At 40.6% G+C, this 17,051-nt stretch overlaps 2 protein-coding genes across 3 annotated transcripts in view; both read left to right on the top strand.

The window, feature by feature from the left end:
- The first annotated feature begins 2,912 nt into the window (after nt 1–2,912).
- Nucleotides 2,913–14,706, top strand: LOC139535234 (actin nucleation-promoting factor WAS). 2 transcript variants are annotated; one of them, XM_071334570.1, is made up of 10 exons: nt 2,916–3,163; nt 4,915–5,052; nt 11,773–11,859; nt 12,571–12,658; nt 12,874–12,988; nt 13,123–13,165; nt 13,495–13,648; nt 13,817–14,049; nt 14,236–14,326; nt 14,450–14,706. In XM_071334570.1, exons 1-10 carry the CDS (start codon nt 3,071–3,073, stop codon nt 14,500–14,502), a joined length of 1,095 nt encoding a protein of 364 aa, XP_071190671.1. In that variant the 5' UTR covers nt 2,916–3,070; the 3' UTR covers nt 14,503–14,706. The 2 variants fall into 2 exon arrangements, with proteins under 2 accessions (XP_071190672.1, XP_071190671.1); XM_071334571.1 differs by lacking the exons at nt 14,236–14,326; nt 14,450–14,706 and having other exon boundaries at nt 2,913–3,163; nt 13,768–13,967.
- Nucleotides 14,707–15,061: 355 nt separating this feature from the next.
- LOC139536610 (6-phosphofructo-2-kinase/fructose-2,6-bisphosphatase 4-like) overlaps nt 15,062–17,051 on the top strand; it is a 60,942-nt gene continuing 58,952 nt past the window's right edge. The window contains exon 1 of the mRNA XM_071337274.1: nt 15,062–15,215. Within this exon, the coding sequence (XP_071193375.1) occupies nt 15,173–15,215 (43 nt within the window). The 5' untranslated portion in view covers nt 15,062–15,172. The remainder of the gene's footprint in view (nt 15,216–17,051) is intronic.

Genomic DNA, 17,051 nt, shown 5'->3' with positions numbered 1-17,051 from the left:
TACCACACACATACAATTATCTGTAAGGTCCCTCAGCATTGAATTTCAAACACAGATGCAACCACCAAAAATGTATGTTGATTTCCAATGCCGCGCAAAGAAGGGGGCACCTAATGGTAGATGGGATTTTTTTGTTTGTTAAGAGCAGACATTGAATATCCCTTTGAGCATGGTGAAATTATTCATTACACTTTGGGTGATATATCAATACACCCAGTCACTACAAAGATACAAGCATCCTTCCTAACTCAGTTTCCGGAGAGGAATTTCACCATGAGGCCAATGGTGACTTTAAAACAATTACAGAGTTTAATGGCTGTGATAGGAGAAAACTGAGGATGGATCAACAACATTGTAGTTACTGCACAATACTAACCTAATTGACAGAGTAAAAATAAGCAATCCTGTAAAGAAAAATATTTCAAAACATGCATCAAGTTTGCAACAAGGTACTAAAGTAATACTGCCAAAAATGTGGCAAAGCAATTCACTTTTTGTCCTGTATACAAAGTGTTGTGTTTGGGGCAAGTCCAGTACAATTACTGAGTACCACGCTCCATATTTTCAAGTATAGTGCTGGCTGCATCATGTTATAGGTATGCTTGTAATCATTAAGGACTGGGGAGTTTTTCAGGATAAAAAGAAAACGTAATTTAGCGAAGCACTTGCAATATCCCAGAGGAAATCCTGGTTCGGTCTGCTTTCCACCAGACACTGGGAGATTAACGGATCCCTTTTCCTAAACAACTGCTGAGTTGCAGGGCGCAAAATATTACTAAAAATATTTATAATCATGCAATCACAAGTGAAATATACAAGTGAAATATTTTGAAAACACAGCTTAGCTTGTTGTTAATCCACCTATCATGTCAGATTTTGAAAATATGCTTTACAGCGAAAGCAATCCAAGCTTTTGTGAGTGTATCAATCAATGCTAGAACAGCTAGCCCCAAATTAGCATGGTCACGAAAGTCAGAAAAGCAATAAAATTAATCGCTTACCTTTGATAATCTTCGGATATTTGCACTCACGAGACTCCCAGTTACACAATAAATGTTATTTTTGTTCGATAAATATTACTTTTATAACAAAAAAACGCCATTTGGGTTGCGCGTTATGTTCAGAAAACCACAGCCTCGTTCCGGTCCTGAAAGGCAGAAGAAAATTCCCAAACGTATCGGATTAAAAAATATTACAAAAAATATTTATAATCATGCAATCACAAGTGAAATATACCAAAACACAGCTTAGCTTGTTGTTAATCCACCTATCGTGTTAGATTTTGAAAATATGCTTTACAGCAAAAGCAATCCAAGCTTTTGTGAGTGTATCAATCAATGCTAGAACAGCTAGCCCCAAATTAGCATGGTCACGAAAGTCAGAAAAGCAATCAAATTAATCGCTTACCTTTGATAATCTTTGGATGTTTGCACTCACGAGACTCCCAGTTACACAATACATTTTATTTTTGTTCGATAAATATTAGTTTTATAACAAAAAAACGCCATTTGGGCTGCGCGTTATGTTCAGAAAACCACAGCCTCGTTCGTTCGACGAAAATGACAAAAAGTATCCGTAATGTTCGTAGAAACATGTCAAATGTTTTTTATAATCAATCCTCAGGTTGTTTTTAACAAAAATAATCGATAATATTTCAACCGGACCGTAACTTATTCAATAAAAGAGAGAAAGAAAATGGAGAGCTACCCCTCTCGCACGCAGGAACTAATCAAAGGACACCTGACTAGTTTTGAAAAATCTCGCTCATTTTTCAAAATAAAATTCTGAAACTATGTCTAAAGCCTGGTCACAGCCTGGGGAAGCCATTGGAAAAGGAATCTGGTTGATACCCCTTTAAATGGAAGAAAGACGGGCAATGAAACACAGATGAAAAAAAATAAAAAATCACTTCCGGGTTAGATTTCCTCAGGTTTTCGCCTGCAAAATCAGTTTTGTTATACTCACAGACAATATTTTGACAGTTTTGGAAACTTTGGAGTGTTTTCTATCCTAATCTGTAAATTATATGCATATTCTACGATCTGGACCTGAGAAATAGTCCGTTTACCTTGGGAAGGTTATTTAAAAAAAAAAAAAAAAAATCTGACCCCTAGCATCAAGAAGTTAAGTCACCTTTCAGCAGGACAATAACCTAAAACACAATGCCAAATATGCACTAGAGTTGCTTACCAAGAAGACATTGAATGTTCCTGAGTGTCACTACAGACACCCTGGTTCGAATCCAGGCTGTATCACAACCAGCCGTGATTGAGAGTTCCGTAGGGCGGCTGTAACGGCTCTCGTTTGTTGAAGGAAGAGTGGACCAAGGCGCAGCGTGGTAGGCATACATCGTCTTTTTATTGATGACACCAAAACAAAATAACAAAGACAAAAAAACGAAAGCGAACAGTTCTGTCAGGCACAGACACTAAACAGAAAACAAGATCCCACAAAACCCAAAAGGAAAATGACAACTTATATATGATCCCCAATCAGAGAACGATCGATAGCTGCCTCTGATTGGGAACCACACTCGGCCAAAAACAAAGAAATAAAAACATGTAGGCCGTCATTGTAAATAAGAATTTGTTCTTAACTGACTTGCCTGGTTAAATAAAAAAATACAATTTACTGGTACTATTTTAATTAAATAAATCTTTGTTTTTAAGGAAGTTTGGGTCAGCATGCATCATGTATGAAGATGTGGTCTCACATGGAGTACAGCACCTTCACTCAGTACTTCCTCATGCAAATGTGTGTAACTGTATACATGGCTGTTTAAGTGACTGATGTGTGTGTCAGAGAAAAACAGTACTATGCCTGTATATTTTTATCTGACATACGCATCAGTCCCTCAAACACCATGCATACCCATACAGACATTTGCATGAGGATGTACTAAGTGAATGTACTGGACGGTAAGCGTAATCACATTTTGTGCACTGTAAATGTACTTGGACAGCTTGGATCTCTGACTGAGACTGCAGTGTGTGGTACATAGACAGAAATTGTCAGTGAATTGCTGATAAAAAGAGAGAGACAGATAGAATAAAGAGAGAAGGAGTGAGGGATGGCGTGCAATGGGGGATGTCCAGTTTTCAGCAACCTCTTGACGGTCCGTGAGAACGCTTTGCTCTTCACTCTCCTGGGAGCCAAGTGTAAGGTCAGTTTAACCCCTAGAGGCATCTGTAACATTCTTCCTTCTTTCTCTCTTTGTTCACACTTTCTGTTGCTGGTTATCCCTCCGTATTTATCCTCATTCTCTCATGTATCTGAGCTCTTGACAGCCAGTGAGGACTCACTCATTTCCCTGTTTTTCTCCAGTCAACCACATGTACAATCCACTAAGTATTTATTTGGACAGTGAAGCTAAAACGTTTAATTTGACACTAGACTCCATAATTTTGGATTTGAGATGAAATGTTTTATATGAAGCAACAGTACCGAATGTCACCTTTTATTTGAGGATATTTTCTTACATATGTTTTGTCGTTTAGAAATGAAAGCACTTGTATCTAGTCCCCCCATTTGAAGGTGTCATAATTGGACAAATTCACATATAGTATATTAAAGTCAGTCAAACGTTTATTATTTGGTCCCTTATTCCTAGCACGCAATGACTACATAAGGCTTATGACTCTACAAACTTGTTGGATGCATTTGCAGTTTGTTTTGGTTGTGTTTCGTATTATGTTGTGCCCAATAAAAATGAATGGTTAATAATGTATTGTGTGATTTTGGAATCACTTTTATTGTAAGTAAGAATAGAATATGTTTTTGAACACTTGTACATTATTGTGGATGCTAGCATAATTACATATAATCATGCATCATGAATAATGTTGAGTGAAGAAGTTACAGGTTACAGAGGCATAAATATGATACCCCCAAAAAATGCTAACCCCCGTTATTGGTACTGGTGAGAGGTTTAAAATGCATTTGGGTCATGATCTTTGTGCATCTGTAACTTTCCCACTCATCATCCACTTTGACATTAGAGTATTTTGTGTAGAATTTTGACCAAAAAATGACAATTAAATACATTTGAATCCCACTTTGTAACACAACAAAGTGGTGGAATACTTTCTGAAGGAACTGTACATAAAGTGCATTCATTTCTCAATGTTAAAACAGATATTTATTCAAATACCCTCAAATAAAAAGGTGACATTCTGAACTGTCACTTCAGAAAACATTTCATCTCAAATCGAAAATGCTGTAGTATAGAGACAAATTAAAAGTTTTAGCTTCATTGTCCAAATAAAAACCATATCCTTGGTTTTAAAAACTTTGCAGACAAAATATTAGGATGAAATAAGTAACAAACAATAATATATAGTATCCAGTCAGTGATGGTGGGTACTTTCCATTGTTATCAGTCCTAGTGAATCACATGTGAAGCCCTGCAGGTGAAAGGGCTGTGTGTGAGGGCAGAGGGGATAATTTGGTTGTGGTTGATACAAATGCCATCTATTTTGAATACCACGACCTAGTAGTAAGTTACAAGTGAAAATGTACAATCATATAGATTGCACATCCAGGTCACCCTTGATACAAGTCAGTATTGGACTATCAAGGTCACCCTTGATACAAGTCAGTATTAGATGACATAGAAACCGGCCACTAGGGCCTTCAAGTATTTTTTGGTTAAGCATCTGATTCCAAAGGTTGTACGTTCTAATCCAGCGATAGACAATTTGTTTGCGATTTTTTCATTTAAGCCTATCCCAAACCTTAACCCTTACCTCAACCATTTGGAGTTAATGCCTAACCTTAAGATTTCGGAGTTAATGTCTGAACTTAACCGTCTAATTCTGTCGTGAGACTGTGAGAGCTAGTGTGTTAAACAGTGAACCTAATCTGTAACCTGTTACAAATTGTGAGTGTGTATATGTGTGTGTGTGTCCGTTTCAGGCAGTGGTCTCAGCAGTAGCCCAGGTGTATGTGTCCGTCCCTGGGCGTCAGGTGTGGAGGCATGAGGGCTGTGGGGTAGTGTGTCTGGTCGAAGACCGCTCACAACACTCCTACTTCCTGCGTGTGTACTGCGTCAAGGTCAGAGGAACCACCACCAAACGAGTCATAACACCTGCTTCACCAGACACTCAGACCTTAAGAGGAGTTACCACTCTCTCTCTCTCAATACTTACACTATTTACAGATTTTTTTTTATCAGCAATCAGAATAGTATGAGACCATATAGTGTGCATAAATATCATATTTTATTTGTTATTATTTTTATGGCTGTTACGGTGTCATGGCTGTTTTCATTGTGTCTCTGGTTTAAAACTAAAAGCAGGAAGTGCTTCTGACCTCTGGCAAGTCTCCATAGAGCAGGCCTCATTGGAATCTCTTTATCTCTCTCCGTGTGTGTGTGTGTGTGTGTGTGTGTGTGTGTGTGTGTGTGTGTGTGTGTGTGTGTGTGTGTGTGTGTGTGTGTGTGTGTGTGTGTGTTTTTTGGCTATGACAGTTTTCTCATGTCTTTACCAGTCACCGTGAGCACACAGGTTCCTTAAAAAACAATAGGCTTTGTGTTAAAGGGTGTGTGCATGTGTTTTTGCTTTGTATATTACTGATGACTATTAACTGCATTTTATTTAAAAACAAAAACTAAGTTTTAAATGAGACGTAGAAATTGGTCTGAAGCCGAAAAAAAAGGAAATTCACATGAGCACCACAATTCCTACTCCCCCCATGCTCTATCAAGGTTTTCCAATACATAGCTTTTACCTACTACAGTAGCTATGTTGGTAATGTACTTCAAACTATGTGTATGCAGGTTGCTTAGAATTCAAACCTTAAAAAGTCTAATTCATACTCTTAGAGGACGTGCTTCCACAATAATGAGATTTGTACCGCGTACAAGGTAAAGTATTGGATTCTTCACACACCAGTATGACATTATCCGATTACGCTACCTTTTCAAGATTTTTTTAATGAAATGAAAGCAAGCTTTGCTTTTATACTTACAAGCCATCAGGCTTGGGCTGTTTTGGCTTGTAGTAATGTGGTGCATGCCTGTATTTCATTAAATCTTTATTTTAGCAATACATAATCATAATAACATATTTCTTTGGTCAGTAGGCACCCAACATAACATGTGGTGGTGTGTTGGACACAGTAGCTCATGTAGATAGAGCCTTTTTGCATTCCTGATCTCTGTAACTATTATCTTAACTGTGTAATATTGACATAAGCTCAGAACCACTGGTGTTTCAGAAATGGTCCTGTTTTATAAATTGCTGTGCTGATGAATGGACAGTTCATTACCTCTGTCAAAATAATATGTAGCTTAAAGTTCTGTTTGTACTTGTATTTCTTTTTGCAATAATGATGGGGACGCAACAATAATACACATTTAAAATAGGCCTATATCTAAAAATAATTACAGCAACATGATATATACAGTGTGAAGAAAAAGTATGTGAACCCTTTAGAATTACCTGGATTTCTGCATAAATTGGCCATAAAATTTTATCTGATCTTCATCTAAGTCACAACAATAGACAAACACAGTCTGCTTCAACTGATAACACACAAACAATTATAATTGTTCATGTCTTTATTGAAGACACTGTGTAAACATTCACAGTGCAGGTTGGGAAAAGTATGTGAACCCTTGGATTTAATAACAGATTGACCCTTCTTTGACAGCAATAACATCAACCAAATGTTTTCTGGAGTTGCGGATCAGACCTGCATAACGGTCAGGAGGAATTTTTAACCATTCCTCTTTACAAAACTGTTTCAGTTCCACAATATTCTTGGGATGTATGGTGTGAACGGCTCTCTTGAGGTCATGCCACAGCATCTCAATCAGGTTGAGATCAGGACTGACTGGGCCACTCCAGAAGGAATATTTTCTTCTGTTCAAGCAATTCTGTTGTTGATTTACTTGTCTTTTGGGTTGTTGTCCTGTTGCGTCATCTAACTTCTGCTGAGCTTCAATTGGCGGACAGATAGCCTTACATTCTCCTGCAAAATGTCTTGATAAACTTGGGAATTCATTTTTCCGTCAATGATAGCAAGATGTCCAGACCCTGAGGCAGCAAAGCAGCCCCAACCCATGATGCTCCCTCCACCTGTGATGATGTTTTGATGTTGGTGTGCTGTGCCTTTTTTCCAAATATAGTGTTGTGTGTTCCTTCCAAACAACTCAACTTTAGTTTAATCTGTCCACAGAATATTTTGCCAGTAGCGCTGTGGGACATCCAGTTGCTCATTTGCGAACTTCAGACGTACAGCAATGGTTTTTTTTGGACAGCTGTGGCTTCTTCCATGGTGTCCTCCCATGAACGCCATTTTTGTTTAGCGTTTTACGAATTGTAGACTCCTCAACAAAGATGTAGGTGAACGGATGATCTCACCGTGAAGCATTGAGGAGGAGAAGTGATGGTGTGAGGTTGCTTTGCTGTTGACACTGTCTGTGATTTATTTAGAATTGAAAGGCACACTTAACCAGCATGGCTACCACAGCATTCTGAGACGATACGCCATCACATCTGGTTTGCGCTTAAAGGGACTATCATTTGCTTTTCAACAGGACAATGACCCAACACACCTCCAGGCTGTGTAAGGGCTATTTGACCAAGAAGGAGAGTCATGGAGTGCTGCGTCAGATGGCCTGGCCTCCACAATCACCTGACCTCAACCCAATTGAGATGTTTGTGGGATGAGTTGGACCACATAGTGAAGGAAAAATAGCCAACAAGTGCTCAGAATATGTGGGAACTTTTCAAGACTGTTGGAAAGGTATTCCAGGTGAAGCTGGTTGAGAGAATGCCAAGAGTGTGCAAAGCTGTCATCAAGGCAAAGGGTGGCTACTTTGAAGAATCTCAAATATAAAATATATTTTGATTTGTTTAACACTTTTTTGGTTATTACATGATTCCATATGTGTTATTTCATAGTTGTGATGTCTTCACTATTATTTTACAATGTAAAACATTTTACAAATAAAGAAAACCCTTGAATGAGTAGGTGTGTCCAAAATTTTGACTGGTACTGTAGCTACTGTAGTAGGTCAAAGCTGTGTGCTGGAAAACCTTGGTAGAGCATGGGTGGAATAGACATTGTTGTGCTCATTTGAATGTCCTTTATTTTTTGGCTTCAGAACAATGCCTACTTCTCACTTAAAATATTTTTGTTGTGCAAGGGACCTTGTACAAGGGACAATAAAAAGCCACTCTAAAATGTGTCACACAACACAATGCCACAGATCTCTCAAGTTTTGAGGGAGTGTGCAATTGGCATGCTGACTGCAGGAATGTCCACCAGTGCTGTTGCCAGAAAATGTATGTTAATTTCCCTAGCATAAGCCGCCTCCAACGTTGTTTTAGATCATTTGATAGTACGTCCAACCGGCCTCACAACTGCAGACCACGTGTAACCACGCCAGTCCAGGACCACCACATCCGGCCTCTTCTCCTGCGGGATCGTCTGAGACCAGCCACCCGGACAGCTGATGAAACTGTGGGTTTGCACAACCAAAGAATTTCTAAACAAACTGTCATAAACTGTCTTACGGAATCTTATCTGCGTGCTCGTCGTCCTCACCAGGGTCTTGACCTGACTGCAGTTCGGCATCGTAACCTACTTCAGTGGGAAAATGCGTACCTTCGATGGCCACTGGCACGCTGGAGAAGTGTGCTCTTCACAGATGAATCCCGGTTTCAACTTTACCGGGCAGATGGCAGACAGAGTGTACGGTGTCATATGGGCAAGCGGTTTGCTGATATCAACGTAGTGAACAGAGTGCCCCATGGTGGCGGTGGGGTTATGGTATGGGCAGGTATAAGCTATGGACAACGAACACAATTGCATTTTATCGATGGCAATTTGAATGCACAGAGATACCCCGATGAGATCCTGAGGCCCATTGTCGTGCCATTGATCCACCACCATCTCCTCATGTTCCAGCATGATAAAGCACAGCCCCATGTCGCAAGGATTTGTACACAATTCCTGGAAGCTGAAAATTTCACTGCATACACACCAGACATGTCACCCAGGTAGCCTAGCAGTTAAGAGCGTTGGGCCAGTAACCAAAATGTTGCTGGTTCGAATCCCCGAGTCGGCAAGGTGAAAAAATCTGTCGCTCTGCCCTTGAGCAAGGTGTTTAATCCCCAACGACAACCGGGTGCCAATGATGCTAATGTCGATTAAGGCAGCCCCCTGCACCTCTCTGATTCAGAGGGTTTGGGTTAAATGCAGGAGACACATTAGGTTGAATGTGCTCAGTTGTACAACTGACTAGGTATCCCCTGTTGTGACTTTCCCTCATGGGTGAGGATCAAAGAGAGCCCCCCCCTCTCTCTCCCACCAGAGAGGAAGGGAGGGAAGTTGGGCCGGTTGTGTGACTTAATGACTGGTCGTAAACTTTCTCTCTCTCTTGCCTTTGCAGGATTGAGACTGGAATGTCTGAGTGTTACAACAGAGAGAGACTTTGCAATACTTTAACATCAAAAGATTGGACATTGAAACAATATTTCTAACATAAATAATTTGGGAAATGGTTAGTGGGGCTCCAAACAATAATCATGTCAAATCAGTTGTTGTTTTATGATATCATTAAGGATAGTATAACTAAATAACTGCATCTCTGGAGGTGTACGCATTCAAGGGATTAGGTTTACATCTAAATGTTGTAAAACTTATATGATTAAATATGAAACTATTTGTGAAAAGACAGCAATATGTTTTTAGCCTTCTAAATTAGATAATTGTTGTCATAGAAAGCTTTACCCAGTCAGTAACCTTGCCGACGTGAGAACAGACATTATGCCAACAGGATGGAACGCCTTTTTTTTACAGAGTGCATAAAAGTACTTCTAACGAAATGTACATTAGACCAGTACATTGCCAGGTTGCTACTGGCATGTAAAATGGTTTAAAACTACTAGACCAAAACATGCCGGGTTGCTGCCGGTGTGTAAAGTGATTGTAGCTGTACCCTGAATAATCAACCATTGAGACCAGTACATTGCCGGATTGCTACTGGCGTGTAAAATGGTTTAAAACTAACAGACCAGAAGGCGGTGGCTATACGTTGAAATGGTTGCAATTTAAATACAGACCAGCGTGACCGACAGCATGAGCTGAATGTTAGGAAATGGTAAGACCCTCTGAAACTCAACAGAGAAGAAGACTAGACTAAGACACACATCTAGATGGCCGTGCGGTATTTCTGCACCCTGCCCGGCCATCTAGATGTGTGAAAGTTAGTGTATAAGCTAATGATCCATCATGTATGACATTCCTGGGAGTGTGTAAACTTAAATGTTTTATTACCATAGCATTTTTGTATGTTCTCTATAGTTATGTAGTTGAAAATGTATCAATTGACCAACTCCTGGCAGACTAGATACAAAATATTGTGCAGTAATGTAATTCTTCACTGGATCAGTCTGAAACATTCCACACACACTGCTGCCATCTGGTGGCAAAAATCTAAATACACCTAGACTCCATTCTGAAAGTATTGCCTTTCTCTTGCATTTCAAGGATTCTGAAAAAATAATAATAATAGAAAATGAATGATTTTTCTTTGTATTATCTTTTAACAGATCTAATGTGTTATATTCTCCTACATTCATTCACATTTCCACAAACTTCAAAGTGTTTCCTTTCAAATTGTATCAAGAATATGCATATCCTTGCTTCAGGACCTGACCTACAGGCAGTTAGATTTGGGTATGTCATTTTAGGCAAAAATTGAAAAAAAGGGTACGATCCTTAAGATCCTTACTGTAGCTTGGTCTGTGCAATGCAAATGAATGTGATTAGCAAGGCAGTTTCTCAAAGTTTGGTGGTTTTAAACTGAACGTAACTAATCTTACCTAGCTATGTTTTGTGTAAGAAATTATGATATTGTGGCGCATGAACAGGCTATACACGTTAGCTAACATTACAGTCTTACGTTATCATAGCAGCCAAGGACGTTTGCTAGCTTATTTGTGCATATTTGTTTGTTCTCCAATTACACACAACTGTCTAGCTAAGCAGTTTGCACATGATATAACTTCACCCTTATATGAAAACTTTACTTGAAAAAAAATATAGCTAAGTAGCTTTCCTCACTTGTTGGTTAGCGACCATGCCAATGTTCTAATCTGACTGGTATAGCTACATAGCTAATCAAAATAAAACCACATTCATTGGCAAGCTTATTTTATTTTCCTGTTCGTTTAGCTAGCTTTCAGCTAACTGGTGTTAGCTAGCTACAGAGGCTAGCTGCTGAACTTTGTACAAGCTAGCTAGGTAACATTAGCTAGATAGCTACGTAGCTAATCAAAATATCTGCTTGTATTTATTGACTAACCTCAGCTTGAATACCACCATATAGCTAGCTATCTACAGTAGCCTAGATGTGTTTGCATATATAATTATTACGACTGGCAACCTGATGCAAGCAGCTGTGTTGTTGCCAAGCAACCGACACAGTGTTAAAACTTTGAGCTTTGGCTAAAAAATTTGTTAGCATTGTCAGAAATGCACCTACAAATTTAGTCAATACAAAAAAAAAAAAAATCTAATGATCACTTTATGGATGCTATAGTCTCGTTTTAACCCGACATCTAGAATTTGAGCTAGGTAGCCGCAGAAAATACTATGAAAACTAATTTGCTAACGACCCTGTTAAAAATCCGGTATGTGGTTCTTGGTAACAGCCCGGCGGCTCATGATGAGAGGTGGGGAGTGTGTCTTGTGTACCTTCAATCAACTTTATGTACACTTAATTATCTAATCTACTCTCTTTCTCCTTTAACCTACCAGAGATCTAAGTTGCTGTGGGAACAGGAGCTGTATGTTCCTTTTCAATACTCTGCACCCCACCCCTACTTCCACACCTTCCCTGCAAATGTAAGTAACATGCCCAGAAATCACATCTAAAGAGTTAAATTATTCCCTTATCAAACAGAACTCTATAATTATGTTTCAACCCTGATGACCAAAGCAACAAAACTGCTCATGGAACAGCTTTTAAGGGCATATTAACCATTCTGCTTTTAAATGGGTTAGGGTTGTGGTGGCTGAGGATTAGAGTTGAAACAGGATGTGGACATGAAGCTAGGGTTATGGTAATGTTTAGGGTTAAGGTTGAGCCTGGGGTAGACATGAAGCTAGGGTTGAGCCGGTGTGTGGATATTAAGCTAGTGATAGGGTTAAGGGTTAGGGTTATGCTAGGGTTAGGGTTATGCTAGGTTTGGGGTTAGGTTAATGTTTAGGGTTAGGGTTGAGCCTGGTGTGGACATGAAGCTAGGGTTAGGGCTGAGGCTAGGGTTGAGCCGGTGTGTAGATATTAAGCTAGTGATAGGGTTAGTGTTGAGACTAGGGTTAGGGTTATGCTAGGGTTGGTGTTAGGTTAATGGCTAGGGTTAGGGTTGAGCCAGGGTGTGGGGCTAGGGTTAGGGTTAGGCCTACAGGGTTATGTGAGTTCATTGGTTGGTTGGTTCTGTAACATGCTCATAATAACACTGGCTCTATAAAGGCTTTGGCTAATAGCATAGCTCTGAAAATGTTATTGTTCTGGTCCTTGATGACCTCCCACCCTGGTTGTGTGTGTTTGTTTAGGACTGCCAGGCGGCCCTGAACTTTGCAGATGATGCAGAGGCAGAGAGGTTCTATGCAGCCGTGGAGAGACAGATCCAACAAGCCCCAGGTTTGGAGAGAAACACATACACGTCAGATTACATTTACATTATAATAAGCTCTCTCAGCTTCAGGCAAGCCAGTCCTCTTCTCTTTCTTACTCTCCCTTGTCTCCTCTTCCCCCATCTCTCTGTCTCAGTCTTTCACTCTATTTCTCCCATAACATTTTATATTTTGCTCTCTTTTGCTGAACCCCCCATCTTTTTCTCTCTCCCCCTCTCTCAGACAGAGCTAGTGGGCAGATGAACCATACTGACAGTGTGGACTTCTCCTCAGGCTGTATCTGTGAACAGGAACAGAGCCCATCTGAGATCAGCACTCCATCTCCATATGTGTCAGAGTGAGAAATATAGTACATCTGCACACTGGAGCTCAGACAGACTCAGACAATTCACTATTAGAGATATTTTATGATGCAGCATTAGAATGGAGTAAAAGACAAATGGCTGATTTAATCTTCTCTCTTCTCCACAGACAGGAGTCCCAGGTGAGAGTAGACCCAGAGCAAGGGCTTAGTGTGAGCACAACACTGACACCACTGTTGTTTTAACACATCCATGACACAACCATTATTATGTAGCTGTCAGATGAAAACCTCTTATCTCCAATTAACAATTATGAAATTCAGAAAGTATTTTGAATATATTTTATTGGTCCTAGAGTCATGAAATGTACAGAGTACATTGATGAGAGTAATTGCTTTTAATACAAGGTTTTGATCCGACAGCGTATTATGATCATCATAGAATAATTCATAAAATTCTAATTGCACATTTATATCTGTTATATCACAGTCATCAATGCTATTGTAATGTCACATGCATCATCATCCTCGCCTGTGTGCAGACTAGAGAGCTGGACCCTGCTCTGAGGAAGCTGGTCAGGATGGAGAGGCAAAACGAGGAGGATATGACAGACAGACACACATCTAAAGTCATCTGCAGCCTCATCTACAGTCTGGGGGGCATGAAGGCCGACAGCAGGGACATGAACAACAGAGGTAGGCCTCCTGCTTGCTAAGAGGGTTCATCTTTTGCATTGCCTTGATTATTAGTTGAATCAGGTGTGTTAGTGCTAAGCTAGAACAAAAGCCTGTGCACCCACTCTGTGTGTCTCCAGAGCCAAGACTGAAGAACACAGGACAGAATCATTTTGGTGTCTCTCACAGGTCCAGCCTCTAAGACCTTACCCAACAGATCTACAGGGACCTCCACCTCCCTGGCCCTGAAGAAGGGGCCTCTGCCTCCTCTCCCGTCCCCCCTCACACGGAGTGTCAGCTCTCGAGATGTCTCCAAGAGCCCTCTCCCACCCTGGGTCCCCCAACCTCCCTCTATGCCCGCCCCCCCTCCTCCTGCAGGGGCACACGCTGAGAGGATCAGAAAGACCATGAGCTTCAGACCGGTGAGAGAACATGACTGGGGCATGTCAATCAAAGTCGTAGACTATGTCCAATGAATGGCGATGTGAGGTTGATACAATGTTGTGTGTGTGTGTGTGTGTGTGTGTGTGTGTGTGTGTGTGTGTGTGTGTGTGTGTGTGTGTGTGTGTGTGTGTGTGTGTGTGTGTGTGTGTGTATACGTATGATAGGTGGGCTCACCCTCTGCTGTAGAGTCTGACCTGGTCCTGAGTGCACTGAGGGAGATATTCCAGAAACGCCAACACCTCCAGCATCATAAAGGTGGACCTACTGTATCTCTCTCTCCATCTCATCTCATCCACAGTCTGTGATGTCAGCTTACCCTGGGGTAGTCTCAAGTCAGGCCTGTTCTGCAGCTCATCATGTCTGTCTTCTCCTCCGCAGATGACACCACAAGCCAGTCAGAGATGGATTCTTACAGCGGGCAGTGGCTGTAGAGATAACAGGTTGAGAGGAGAAATATCCCCCTGCTTTCACAAGCATGTTGTTTCACAAGCATGTTGTTATTTGAAGTCTTCACTTTTGTCTTTCATTTTGAATTAATTCACTGTTAAATAATGATGGATCATTGAAAAAATTGTTTTAGTGAAGAATACCATGCTCAATCAAGCCCTTTCTAAAATAAAATCTGTAAAATCCTCCATCGAACTCTGACTAAAACTTCCCTTGAATTGTGTGTGTGTGTGTGTGTGTGTGTGTGTGTGTGTGTGTGTGTGTGTGTGTGTGTGTGTGTGTGTGTGTGTGTGTGTGAGTGAAAGAGAAAGAGAAAGACAGAGAGATATGAGTTTATGAATTATCTCAATCTTGCTGACCTCATCGCCACTCAACTCTTATTGGGACCCCTGATCTCATTGCCACATAGGCTTGGTTAAACTAACAGGGACATTTGTATTTTAAAAGATAATTAATTTATGGTAGAGTGGCTCACATAGCCTACCTCAGTGGCTGTGCTTAAAACACAACGGTTGTAGCGCATCTGCTGCTGCGTTTGCGCACTCTGTAATCCTCTCCACACTCTACGTTCAGTGTCATTGAACGCCGCGGAGAGACTCACATTAAACGAAACCACGCTGGCAACTAGCAACTGCTCTCCTTCAAACCTGGACAATGAGAGTTTCATGCCGTCCACGAGCCACGCGAGACATGGCAGGTAGGGTACAACGCCGATGGAGTTTTAGCACTTGTCATTTCATGCTGGATGCGATGAGGGAGTTTCAACGATGTGTGCAGCATCCCTATTGCGTTGCGTTTGCTAACTAGCGGAGGACGTAACAAGCTCGTCACGTAAACTAGTTTTCCAACAACAGAGCCTTATTGCCTGCTTAAATCATTATAAAGCGATGTCAACAACATTTTTTTAGAAAGCAAGGGGCGAATATTTGTCATTAATATACTAATTTAGCGTTCGCAAAGACTGTTGTTGATAGTGCCTCTGCTAGCATCGCAATGTGATTTAGCTAGTGGAACGTTAATTGTCCATTATACATCTTTAGGGTAGCCTACATGTTGCATTTTTATCAGCAGATGGGCTATTTGATAAAAATGCATTTATGTTGAAATGTTGTTCAATGATAATGGTATGTTAGATGTTATTTGTTAGTAAATGTAGTACATTTCTGATTTGAACCACGCATAGCCTATCACGGATTGTTGTCGGTCAGTCATTGCCCTGAACGGGACTGAAGCTTCGTTTGGGCATCTCATTTGCAGGACTGGAGAAGTGGGGCATTTGCCATGTTTACCATAGTAGTGGTCAGCTGTAAACAAGCTGCCTGTTGATGATGTAATATTTATGTAGGGGGTTGCCCTTAGAAACGTCTTGTTAAATTGTTTAAAATGGGATTTAAATGTGGTATTTTAAATCCCAATCCTTGTCATAGAATGCTGTGATTTGTTATTATATTGATTGAACCATGTGTCACTGTAAACCATGGTCCTCCTGTATGTCAGATGCAAGCATTTCAGTGCTGCACATATCTGCTGTTCTATGGGATTCTAAAAGACTTGGTGAACTCAAGTCTGTCTGTGGCATGACAAACTGCTCTTTCTCTGTTAATACAAAAAAAGAATGGCAAAAGAATATATATTGTCACATACACCGAATAGGCACCGTGAAATGTTTTGTTTTGCAGGGTCAGACATAGTAGTATGGTGCCCCTGGAGCAAATTAGGGTTAAGTGCCTTGCTCAAGGGCACATCAACAGATTATTTACCTTGGCGGCTCAGGTATTCAAACCAGCGACCTTTCAGTTACTGGCCCAACTCTCTAACCGCTAGGCTACCAGCATATACAGCTACACCTTCAGTTTAATTTACTGACACTGTTTCCTGTTACGAGAGTGCTATGTCTGTTTCTTGCATATGTGGGAGTGTCAAACTATGCCAGCAGAAGATTTGGCTGATTTCTTTATGAACAATCAATGCCTTGTCCCATATAAGGATGAATCATGAACTTGACCCTGAATATAGCCTATATTACAATTTCAGACTGGCCACATAGGCTGGGGCTTGAGTGCACAAACAGTGCTTTTTCACTGAGTGTCCGCCAATGGAAAAACAAACATTACAATGTTTGCAGTTGAATAGGTATATTTTCTTCTGCTGTTGTCAGGCTACACAGTATAACATGTAGTACTATATCCATATTTTAACATCTGATGTGTTATTCCATGACTCAGTCATTACGACACTGCACTATTATGCAAGACCTCTCTTTCTGGGATATGGAGCCTGAAGGCTTCCAATGATGACATCAGCAGCAGTAACATCATCACCACCCTCTTTCTCAGCCATCTATTTCCTGTGTTTGAGGGGGGCAAAATCCACTTGGCACTTAAATCCCGCTGGATTGATTGCTTCCATTTTACTCAGGTGACTTTTTCATACTCTTGCTTGTGCCTGTCGTTTTTCCCTGTTAATGTTACGACTGCGGAAATGTTTGTAATGACCTGTCAAACACACTCCGCAATGTTTGAAATGAGCTCAA

Source organism: Salvelinus alpinus, chromosome 12 (genome assembly GCF_045679555.1).
Source record: "Salvelinus alpinus chromosome 12, SLU_Salpinus.1, whole genome shotgun sequence".
Lineage (NCBI taxonomy): Eukaryota > Metazoa > Chordata > Actinopteri > Salmoniformes > Salmonidae > Salvelinus > Salvelinus alpinus.
The sequence above is the reverse complement of the archived record's forward strand: the minus strand, read 5'-3'. Positions and strand labels throughout refer to the sequence as shown.